Source organism: Ahaetulla prasina, chromosome 5, assembly GCF_028640845.1.
Source record: "Ahaetulla prasina isolate Xishuangbanna chromosome 5, ASM2864084v1, whole genome shotgun sequence".
In the NCBI taxonomy this organism is placed as follows: Eukaryota; Metazoa; Chordata; class Lepidosauria; order Squamata; family Colubridae; genus Ahaetulla; species Ahaetulla prasina.
In genome coordinates, this window is record NC_080543.1 from 3,666,840 (window position 1) to 3,679,387 (window position 12,548).

General features: G+C 45.3%; 1 protein-coding gene across 1 annotated transcript in view; it reads left to right on the forward strand.

Moving 5' to 3' along the window:
* Positions 1-331: 331 nt before the first annotated feature.
* FCHSD2 (FCH and double SH3 domains 2) overlaps positions 332-12,548 on the forward strand; it is a 212,883-nt gene continuing 200,666 nt past the window's right edge. The window contains exon 1 of the mRNA XM_058185398.1: positions 332-425. Within this exon, the coding sequence (XP_058041381.1) occupies positions 370-425 (56 nt within the window). The 5' untranslated portion in view covers positions 332-369. The remainder of the gene's footprint in view (positions 426-12,548) is intronic.

Genomic DNA, 12,548 nt, shown 5'->3' on the forward strand with positions numbered 1-12,548 from the left:
TAAAAAAGGTTGTAAATTCAGCTTGATTCCTTTGTTCATCCATGGGAATTCTCGTCAATTCCAGTTGTGGTTGTAAGTGTCGGTGTAAAGGATATGATAACAGACAAGGTTTCCCAAACTTAGCCACGTTAAGACGCCTGAAACTTCAACTCCCAGAATTCCCCAGCCAGCCATGGCTGGCTGGGGAATTCTGGGAGTTGAAGTCTAGGCGTCTTAACGTGGCCAAGGTTGGGAAACCCCGACTTACAGCAATCATAGTATTAAAACAAGAAAGATGTTTAAGAAAATAATTATTTTTAAAAAATCATATTTTTTCCTCCCTTTTAGGTGAAAATCACTCAAGAGCTAAAACTCATCCAGGCCGAGCAGATGACAAAACTTCAAGCAAAGCATCAGGCAGAATGTGATTTACTTGAAGACATGAGGTAAAAAAAAAAAGTCACAGCAACATTTATCTTTTTTTTTCTTATTTTTTTTCCCCCCTTTCTTTCTCAGAGCTCCTTTTTGGAACAACAGTTTGGGTTACAAAACGCCAGGAACTGATGGAATTTCCTCTTAAGATTTCCTGCCTTCAAACTTCGCGAAGGCCTCGCCACAGCTGGAAGTTATAACTGCAACTAACACAATGCATGGTTTTTTTCTTCCTTCCCCCCAAGTTGCAAAGCCCGACTGTTTTAACAAACATCATCCGAAATGATTGAGCTTTTTAAAATCTGGAAGGGAGTCAGATTCTCGACAGCTTCGCCTCGAAAAAGGTCATTCTGCGAGTTGGCTTTTGAGAAAAAAACAAAACAAAAAAACCCCAGCAGGATAAAATGGCATTTATAAATGACCGGTAGTCCTCAGCTTACGGCCACCATGGAGTCCAAAATTTCTGTTGCTAAGCGAGAGATTTGTTATGGGAGTTTTGCCCCGTTTTACGACTTTTTCTTGCCACGGTTGTTGAGTGAACCACTGCAGCGGTTAAATTAGTAACACCGTTGATAAGTGAATCTGGTTTCCCCATTGACTTTGCTTTTCAGGAGGTCGCAAAAGAGGATCACGTGACACACACACACACACCCCGGGACCCTGCAGTTGTCGTAAATACGAATCAGTTGCCAAACGTCCAAATTTTGATCATTTTATGACCTTCCTTGCCTCAGTGGTTAAGTGAACCTCTGCACTTGTTAAGTGAGTAACACGGTTGTTAAGTGAATCTCGCTTCCTCGTTGACTTCACTTGTCAGAAGGTCGCAAAAGGGGATCACGTGACCCCCCGGGGACAAACCGTCATAAATATGAGTCACTTGCCACAGTTCTGAATTTTGATCATGTGACCATGGAGAGGCTGTGCTGGTTGTAAGTGGTAGGATTGGTCATAAGCCACTTTTTGCAGTCCTGTTGTGACTTCGAACAGTTGCTCAGGAAATGGCTGTAAGTCCTTGACTTACAACAGTTCATTTAGTGACCATTCAAAGTTACAACCGCACCGAAAAAAGTGACTTACGAACGCTTTTCATACTTACGACCGTTGCCAACATCCCCAATGTCACGTGATCAAAATCCAGACTTTTGGAACTGACTCAAAGTTATGACTGTCACAGCATCCCGGGGTCATGTGATCCCCTTTTGCGACCTTCTGACGAGCAAAATCAGTGGGGAAAGCCAGATTCACTTAACAACCGTGTTATTAATAATATTAAACCGTGTTAATATTAATATTAAGCCGTGTTATTTCTTTTATGTACACTGAGAGCGTATGCACCAAGACAAATTCCTTGTGTGTCCAATCACACTTGGCCAATAAAATTCAATTCTATTCTATTCTATTCTATTCTATTCTATTCTATTCTATTCTATTCTATTCTATTCTATTCTATTAACTTAACAACTGGAATAATACACTTAACAACAGTGGCAAGAACGTTTGTAAAATGGGGGGCTGAACAAATATTCCACCTAGCAAAATAAGAATTGGGCTCATTTCTGGCTGTAACTTGAGGACTACCTGTAGAACTAATGGCCTCGATTGGACTTCCTCCTCCTTGGCGTTTTCTCCCTTTTTATTTTAAAAGAATCCACGGGGACGAAAGCCAGCCGGATAAGCGCCTTGAGAAATATTCATCGGCTCGGTTGCCAGTGAGAGCATTGATTTCTTGGACGGGGCCTGTGGAGAAATATATGCATGTAATCAATAAAACATCAGCCTTGGTGGGCTTTCTGATTGCAACTCCGGCGAGATCGGGGGCGCCTTGCAAATTACCCTACATAAAATGGCAATTCCGAGGACTTTCTTAGCAAATTAGAAAGCATTCAGCGTGATAAAGCCGTCGCCTCTGTCAATAGTTACCTGTCGCAGGATGCTTGTCTGGCATTCAGATCCTCCCGGGTGTCGCGGTGGAAATTTTGCGGTGTGTTTTCTGCAAGAATGCTTGCCTTATTATTATTTGCACAGAAATCGCTGGCCTGACCGGTTACTAAACTGCCTGTAAGATATTTTTTCCATCAAATAAGGATTGCACTTTACGATCGTTAGGAGTTTGTTCTGCATGTCCAGGTCCGTAGGTCTTTCTCTAAAAGTTCGTGTTGTTGACTGAACAGGACGACTTGCCAAGGTTATCTTCTCATCGTTTGAAATCCAATTATATCATAAATAACACGGCTGGCAAGATTAAAGAAAAGAATATAAGTACTTTTGTGGCCACGTCGAGACTTTGTGCTTGAGATGGGGGGGGGGAAAAAAAACCCTGAGAGACTTTGATTTTGAGTTTTACTGAGTAGGTTGAACTGTTTTTATAGAAATGGCTAGTTTATGGTATTGTGGAAAAGTCGAAAGTTGTGGTTTGATGCTTTATTTTGCTGCAACAGAGGGAGTCAAAAGTCACTTTTTATTTTTATTTTCCCCTGTCCCCCCCGTCACTTCTCTTTCCCCTTCTCCCCCCCCACTGTGTCTTTCTATTTGCTTTTGTATTTTATTCTATAAGCTAATCAAAAATATCTAAACACAAATGACTGGATAGCTGGCAAGAGTGCAAGGGCAGTGCCTTGTACATAACATTTATTTTTTTTAAAAAAAAAAGTCGTCTTAACCACAAAGAAAAATGAACCAGGTACTTGTTTTTTTTATTTTTTATTTTTGGAAAATACAAGAATTTGTACGTTTGGAAATTGCAGTGGAAGTGTAACATTTGTGAAATGTTCTTAGTACAGATAATGTTCAGCTTATGATCAAAACCGAGCCTCCAGATTTCCACTGCTAAAGCAAGATAGTTGTTAGTTCGGCGGTTCGAATCCCTAGTATAGGTTTCCTGCGTGAGCAGGGGGTTGGACTAGATGACCTTCCCAAGGTTTTTTTGTTTTTTGTTTAATTTGAATTTATATCCCGCCCTTCTCCGAAGACTCAGGGCGGCTTACATTGTGTAAGGCAATAGTCTCATTCTATTTGTATATTTATATACAAAGTCAACTTATTGCCCCCAACAATCTGGGTCCTCATTTTACCTACCTTATAAAGGATGGAAGGCTGAGTCAACCTTGGGCCTGGTGGGACTCGAGCCTGCAGTAATTTCAGGCAGCTGTGTGTTAATAACAGGCTGCATTAGCTTGTTGAGCCACTTCCCAGCACTTCCCAGGTCCCTTCCAACTCTTGTTACTGTTACATTAAGCGAGTTTGCCCCATTTTACGACCCCTCTTGCCATAGTTGTTAAGCGAATCACTGCAGATAAGTTAGTTACAGGCTTGTTGAATGAATCTGGCTTCCCCATTGTCAGAAGTTCGGAAAAGGGGGGATCACGTGACCCCAGGGCATTGCAACCGTCATGAATACATGCCAGTTGATATGTGACCATGCAGTGGTTCTAAATGCGAAAAATGCCCATAATTCATTTTTTTCTGGTGCTGTTGTAACTTTGAACGGCCACTAAATGAATGCTTGTAAGTTGAGGACGATACTGATAGATTTACCGTAGAACTTTGGGTTGGAAATCTATTTCGAGGCCATCTATCTCAACCCCCTGCTCGGTGTAGGAAACACATCACATCCAACCAAGTGTAGCCCATTGTCACTCTGTATGTTGGACTCCCTCTGTCAAATGATGATTTTTTTTTTACTGTGTTCCCCCAAAAATAAGACCCTGTCTTATATTTTTTTGAACCCCGCAATAAGCGCTTGGCCTTATTTTTGGGGAGGTCTTACTATTTTGGGGCGCATGGAGCAAGACAGGGTTCCTCTTGCCATCTTACCTGATTTCCAAGTCTGTCTCCATAACTGTAACCAGAGGAAATGGCTAGGACCGGCTGCGCATGCGTTTAAATATTTTCAGGGAGGGGGGAGTCTTATTTTAGCGCATGCACTCAAAAGCCCGATCGGGCTTATTGTCGGGGGAGGTCTTATTTTCGGGGAAACAGGGTATTACATTTTCCTCTAAGATTTGACCAGAGTGGGCCTTCCTTTGGCGCAAGGTTCTCGTTCTGTGTCCTATATTCTGAATAGTGGCGAGTGGATTTTCACGGTCTATCTGGCATTCTTTATAGCAAGGGTCTCCAACCTTGGCCACTTTAAGACTCGTGGACTTCAACTCCCAGAATCCCTCAGCCAGCGAAGGAAGTCTGGGAGTTGAAGTCCGCAAGTCTTAAAGTGGCCAAGGTTGGAGACCCCTGCTGTAGAGCATCATGGAATCGTATATAAGTCTTAAGTGCTATTGCTCACCCCCGAATCAATCAGAATAGAGCTGGAAGGGAGCTTTGAGGTCTTCTAGTCCAACCCCCTGCTCAAGCAGGAGGCCCTATACCGGTGGTGCTAATCTTTCTTCTCTCAGGAGCCAAAAGCGGACGCCCATGACTGCACCCATAATACAATGCCCCCCCCTGCGCATGCATGGACAATCCCCACTGCGCTGCCCCTCCTGCACCCTGTTTTGGGCCTAGCAGGCCTCCCTAAAGCCTCCGGGACTTTCGGTAGGCCTGCTTTTCGCCCTCCACAGGCTCTGGAGGCTTTCCTGGAGCCTCCAGGAGGGCGAAAATGGTCTCCCCCAGGCTCTGGAGGCTCTCCAGAGACTGGAAAAGGCCCGTTTCCGGATTTCCGGAAGGCCTGTTTTTTCGCCCTCCCAGAGCCTGTACTGGCATCCAAAACGGACCGCATGAAGACTCCTGGGAGGGGAGGGGCAGCATGCACATGTGTCTCCTGCATGCGCGGCAGAGGCCCCAAAATCAGCTGGCCGGCCGAAGGCGCATGCGCGGTAGAGCTGATTTAGGGCGACGGCTCACGTGCCCTCAAAAATGGCTCTGCGGGCCACCTGTGGCACACGCGCCATAGGTTCTCCATCACGGCCCCGTATCATTTCAGACAAATGGCTCTCCAGCCTCCCTTTAAAAACCTCCAGCGATGGAGCACCCAGGACTTCTAGAGGCCACTTCTGTTCCACTGTTAGGCGTTGCTTCCACCTTTCTCCACGCAGACAGTCCTCAACTTATGAACGTTTGAGGTTACAGTTGGCTTCCCCAAGAGCTTGGACGCCGCTGGGAGGATATCGTTCCTTGTTTGTAACCGCCAGATTCTGAAATGATGGATTGGCACCGTGTTGCCTCAACAGCTTGGCCAATTAAGGCTCGGTTGTATCGCAGATGTCGAAGCTTTTCAGTGCAAGATGGGAAGGAAATAATTCGCAGACGGAAATAGACAGAGGGCAACGAGGGAGGAGGGCCTGGCTACCCCCCACGCACCCACCCACCCCCGCCTGATGGAAAAAGGATTTCCGCTTTGACTCATGGAAAAGAATGGAGCTGGGATTCCTATTGCTATGGAGTTGGATCTCTTTGAAATGCACAAGTATAGAATAGGTGGTACCTTGCTCAATAGTAGTACCTGTGAGAGGGATCTTGGAGTCCTAGTGGACAACCATTTAGATATGAGCCAGCCGTGTGCAGCAGCTGCCAAAAAAGCAAACAGTTCTGGGCTGCATAAACAGAGGGATAGAATCAAGATCACGTGAAGTGTTAATACCACTTTATAATGCCTTGGTAAGGCCACACTTTGAATACTGCAGCCAATTTTGGTCACCACGATGTAAAAAAAGATGTTGAGACTCTAGAAAGAGTGCAGAGAAGAGCAACAAAGATGATGAGGGGACTGGAGGATAAAACATAGGAAGAATTGGTTGCAGGAATTGGGTACGTTTAGCCTAGTGAAAAGGAGGACTAGGGGTGACATGATAGCAGTCTTCCAATCTCTCAGGGGCTGCCCCAAAGAAGAGGGAGTCAAGCTATTCTCCAAAGCACCTGAAGGCAGGACAAGAAACAAAAGATGGAAACTAATCAAGGAGAGAAGCAACCTGGAACTAAGGAGAAATTTCCTGACAGTGAGGACAATCAACCAGTGGAACCGCTTGCCACCAGAAGTTGTGGCTGCCCCAACACTGGAAATTTTTAAGAAGAGCTTGCACAGCCATTTAATAATAATAATAATAGTAATAGTAATAGTAATAGTAATAATAATAATAATATCAGAGTTGGAAGGGACCTTGGAGGCCTTCTAGTCCAACCCCCTGCCCAGGCAGGAAACCCTACACCATTTCAGACAAATGGCTATCCAACATTTTCTTAAAAATTTCCAGTGTTGGAGCATTCACAACTTCTGCAGGCAAGTCGTTCCACTGATTAATTGTTCAAACCGTCAGGAAATTTCTCTTTAGTTCTGAGTCGCTTCTCTCCTTGATTAGTTTCCACCCATTGCTTCTTGTTCTACCCTCAGGTATCTGAAATGGTATAGGGGCTCCTGCTTGAGCAAGGGATTAGACTAGAAGACCACCAAGGTCTCTTCCAATTCTGTTATTCTGGTAGGTAGGCAGGCAGGCAGGCAGGCAGATTAAAATATTATAATATTTCATCAAGTGCTTATAAGTAAGTGTAGGGTGTCCTGCTTGAGCAGGGAACCAGACTGGAAGACCTCCAACCCCGCAGCCAGCATGGGTTTCTGGGAGTCGCCAAACTACAACGTGTAAGATTCCTGGCACTCCTATCTCCCTCCTGATGCTGTCATTACAACTTCTGAATGCAAAAAAGATGTGTTGGGTTTTTAAAATGTATTGTTAATTGACCTGCGGACGCACTGTTCTCCCTTTCACTTTTATCATCTTTTAAATATGAGCTGCAAAAATCTCCTGTCAGCCAACGACACGTTTCTCTTTGCTCCTTATTTCTGTTGGAAAATAGGCAGATACCGAAAAAGTTTTTTGTTTTTTTTTTTAAAATCAACTTTAGGCGGTGTTGATTACCTGCCTTGGCAGTGAGATTTCCCTCCTCCCCAATCATCGGGACTTTAAAGTTAAATTCAGATGTCAAATATGCATTGTTAATTGTTGGAGGTTAATGAATTAACACTTCTAGGTTTAAATGTGCTTCGGTGCGGTGGTGGAGATTTTAAAGAGAGGATTTTGAAGCGGGCTTGTAAGGTGACAGATTTAATTTCCATCTTTTTTGCAATATTTCAGAGGTTTCAATCCACTCTAATCTCAGTTTAGCTGTCTTTAAAACTCTGTTCCCTTGTGCGTGCATAAAAATTGCATTTAGGAGGAAGGGAGGAAGAAACGTAAGAAATAATGAACATTAATGTTTAGTGTTGCTATGTACACTAAACCGACTTGTGGCTCTCAAAAATGCCGTTCTGCAGTGTTTTGTTTGATGGCTAAAGAAGACAGACAATGAGTAGATAAGCTTTGGGACTTGTATGCTCGTTTGAATGATACAGGGTTTCCTGCCTAACCCGGTGGGGGTTGGACTAGATGATCTCCAAGGTCTCTTCCGACCCTGTTATTCCTTTGCCAGAGGAAATACGTTTGATTCAAAACATTTTCCAGAAATCCTGGGAACAAAATACAGGTAGTCCTTGACTTTTAACAACCACAGCGGAGCTCAAAATCGCAGTTGGTAAGGAGGTTGTGTCCCATTTTACGACCTGTTTTGCCCTGGTTGTTAAGCGAATCTCCACGGCTGTTAAGTGAATCAAGCGGTCGTTAAGGAAATCTGACTTCCTCCATTGGCTTTGCTTGTCAGAAGCCAGCCGGGAAGGTCGCAAAAGGGGGGGGGTCACGTGACCCTGGGAAACTGCACCCGTCGTAAATGTGAGCCAGTTTCCAAGCGGCTGGATTTTGATCGCGTGACCATGGGGATGCCGCTAATGGTCGTAAGTGTGAGAAACGGTTGGAAGTCCCTTTTTTCCCAGCGCTGCTGAATTTCGAATGAATGGTTGTAAGTCGAAGACTAGCTGTGTCCAGGCCATCCTGGAGTTATGACCGTAATGGAGGCTGCCCTTCACAGTTGTAAAAGGGATCGGCTATGTGACCATCTTGATTTTGTGGGGGGTTCGTTTACAATTGTTAAATAAACCAGTTGTTCACTAGGGTGCAATTCTTCCCAAAACTGGAAATAAATGTTGGTTTTCAGGAAAACATAGTTTAAAAAAATATGGTCACATGACCTGAGGATGCTGTGTTTATTATGACGGTTGCAGGCTGTCTCCGGGATCATGTGATCACTCTTTGTGATCTTCGCAGCCGGCTTCCAGCAAGCAGACTGGATGGGAGAAGCCGGATTTGCTTAACAACTACCCTATTCACTTAACAACCGCAATGATTCGCTTAACGACTATGGCAAGAAGGACGTAAAATCGGGCGCAACTCGCCTTAATACCGTCTTGCTTGTTAGCAATGAAAATTCTGATCCACCTGTCTGTGGTTTGATTTTTGCTTTAGCATTCTGTGTGTGTTTGTCTGCCTGCCTGCCTGCCTACTGCCTGCCTATCAATCAATCAATCAATCAATCAATCAATCAATCAATCAATCAATCAGAAAAGAGCTGGAAGGGGCCTTAGAGGTCTTCTAGGCCAACCCTCTGCTCAAAACCCCTTACCATTTCAGATAGATGGCTGTCCATTCTTTTCTTAAAAACCTCTTTATCTGTCTGTCTATTCCTTCCTTCCTTCCTTCCTTCCTTCCTTCCTTCCTTCCTTCCTTCCTTCCTTCCTTCCTTCCTAACAGAGCTGGAAGGGACCTTGGAGGTCTTCTAGACCAACCCCCTGCTCAAGCAGGAGACCCTATACCGGTGATGGCTAACCTTTTTTTCCTCAGGTGCAAAAAGCGCGCACACACGTACATGCCCACACCCATAATGCAATCCCTCCCTCCCCCGCACAGATGTACACGCACAGTGGTGAGATTCGCATAATTTAACCGGTTCTCTGCCCTAATGACCAGCTGGGTAGGCGTGGCTCGGTGGTCATGTGACCGTGTGGGCGTGGCCAACTCAACGTCATCGATGGGCGCTTCGCCTTAGCTGTTGCAATGTAATTAGGGTTAACCAAGAGGCAGTTTCTGTAAGCACGGCAGTAAAGAGGAGGCTAGAAATACCACCAGAATGTTGCCGTCCTGCCTGCCTTACAGGATTAGCCCTGTGAAGTGGAAAAAAACAAAATAAGACTTCTTCCAACAACCGGTTCTCCGAACTGTTTAGGAAGTTAACAACCGTTTCTCCCGAATAGATGCGAACTGGCTGAATCCCACCACTGCACGCGCACCTCCCGCATGTGCGGCAGAGACCCGAAAATCAGCTGGCTGGTGGGAGGTTCACACGCATGCGCGGCGGAGCTGACCTAGGGCGACGGCTCGCGTGCCATAGGTTCGCCATCACTTCAGTCAAGTGACTGTCCAGTCTCTTCTTAAAAGCCTCCAGTGATGGAGCACCCACAACTTCTGGTGGCAAGCTGTTCCGCTGGTTAATTGTCCTCGCTGTCTGGAAGTTTCTCCTTAGTTCCAGGTTGCTTCTCTCCTTGCTTACTTTCCATCCGTTGGTTCTTGTCCTGCCTTTCGCACTGTAGCCTTTTTTGTACACAAGAACCCTGCCAGTTCACGCATACATCAGGAATCCTGGCTCAAAGCGAGACATTAGGGCAGGTTTTCCCCCGTCTTCCCATCCGTGGCCGTTAATACAGCTGTAAGTCAGACTTGAGTCACCTGTCTGTCAATTTCTCTGCCTTAAAAACCATGCAATGCCCTCTGTAAATCAGAATTTCACCGACACTGTGAGTTGGGTCTCTGTCAGCTGCCGGTTCACGTCCTGCAGTGACTCATGCTTGATGCAAAGTCCCTAAAAATATTAGAACCGTTTCTAATATTGGATCTATTGTCAGCACGGGTAATAAGGGGTGGGGTGGGGGGGTGGGGAAACAAAGCCACACAAACACACACCCTCTTCTCCGCTACTCCATTTAAACCGAAATGGATAGGTAATAAACGTAATTGTCTGTGCAATTGCCGGGAACAATGAGCTGCTGTTTCGCTCGACACAAGCTGGAATTTGGTCCGGTATGAAGCCGGCATGATCGTTTCATTAGTTCCAGTAAGTTGGCTATTTTCATAACATCTAATTGCCCTAAAGCTGTGTTTTGAAACAGGCCGGAGGGAGGCTTGCTGGAACAATGCAGCTGACAACCTGATCTCAAGCTGCTGGTGCCAAATGCAGTTTTTCTAAGGGCAGCCGGTCCTCGACGTACGACCACAGCTGAGCCCGAAATCTCTGCTGCTAAGCGAGCACAGCTGTTCAGTTGAGTTTTGACCCGTTTTTTACCAACCTTTCTTGCCACGGCTCTTAAGGGAACCACTGCAGCAGCTGCTGCTTAAATGTCCAAGGAGGCTAAATAATAGACACAGTTTAGAATTTTAAAACAATACCTTTTGTAGAGGTAATCCATGGCGGCGCAGTGGTTAGAGTGCAGTACTGCAGGCTACTTCTGCTGACTGCGGGCTGCCAGCGGTTCGAATCCCACCAGGCTCAAGGTTAACTCAGCCTTCCGTCCTTCCGAGGTCGGTAAAATAAGGACCCAAATTGTTGGGGGCAAGAGGCTGGCTCTGTAAACCGCTTAGAGAGGGCTGGAGAGCACTGCAAAGCACTATATAAGTCTAAGGGCTATTGCTATTGCTAATCCTCAACTTACGAGCACAATGGAGGCCAAAATTCCTGTTGCTAAGTGAGACATTCCTTAAATGAGTTTTGCCCCATTTTAAACGACCTTTCTTGCCGCCGTTAAGTGAATAATGGAGCTTGTTAAGTTAATCACCCGGTTGTTAAGCGAATCTGGCTTTCCCCATCGATTTCGTTTGCCGGAAGATCCCAAAAGGAGAGCCGAAATACCAGGACAACGGCAACCGTCACAAATGCGAGTTGGTTGCTAAGGAAGAGAATTTTGTTCGAGTGACCGTTGGGAATGCTGCAATGGTCGTGAGTGTGAAAAACGGCCGTGAGTCACTTTTTTTTTCAGTGCTGTTGTAACGTTGAATGGTCACTAAGTGAACGGTTGTAAGTGGAGGACAACACACTGATGCTAGAAAGCGAAAGGATGGGCCGGGCTAGTTTTATTTCTCTGGTTTATGAAGCTAGGGAATAAATTTGTTCAAAAAAAAAAAAAAGCTTTTTTTCTAAGTCAAGTCACTTACCACCATTTTGGAAGGTGGCAGTTGAGTTACAGGTAGTCCTTGACTTACAACAGTTCATTTAGTGACCGTACGAAGTTACAATGGCTACAGAAAAAACGACTTAACGTCAGTTTTTTCCACACTTAACGACCACTGCAGTGGTCACAGGATCAAAATTTGGATGCTTGGCGACGGATTCATACTTATGACCGTTGCGGCGTCCCGGGGTCAGGTGATCCCCTTTTGCGACCTTCTGACAATGTGGGTTCACTTAATGACCGCGTTACTGACTTAAAAAAAAACCTGCAGGGGTTCGCTTTAACAGCTGCGGCAAGGAAGGTCGTAGAACGAGGCGAAACCCATTGAAATTGGGCTCGATTCCGGTCGTAGGTCGAGGACTGCCTGTCTGTTTGATGCTCCCGGACACGTCCTCTCAAACGTGCCTCTTCCGTTGAGTAGGAGATGCCCTGTCTAAATGAATCAACTGATGACTTGCAGTTAAGGCATTATTTACCTAGAAACCTGATTACACGAATGTGGGTGTGTAGCTATGTGATAACGATCGGCCAGGTTTTCAAACTGGGCCTTCCTGCTGGAGAAACACGGTTGGGAATGCTGGTTTATCCAAAGGGCAAAGCAAGGACGGGCCTGAATGTAATTTCTTAGAATTGGAACCTGAGACCTTTTCTGCCTGCTCAGCAAAATCCCTTTGCAAACATACCTTTCCACCTGAGTAAAGCACCTGCCGTGCTCTTCCTCAGCAGGCCTCTGATGGACAACCATTGTTCGGGTACGTTTGCAGCTGAGCGGAGCAATTATTGTAGAAGAAATGGGGAGGGAAAATATTCACAAAACCCAGCATTCAGCCTCACAGCTTTCCTCCTGCCACTCTTTCAGGATGAATCCTGTAGCAATTTCCTATTTGCAAAGGGAACGCTATAATCTCTCTCTGACTCGCCTATCTATCTATCTATCTATCTATCTATCTATCTATCTATCTATCTATATTTATTTCTGGATTGGTATCTTCGAAAGGTAGAAAACGGAGGGCAGAAAAAGAACGCAATGGTCTGCCCTTGGATAATTTTGCTTGTTTGTTTCCTT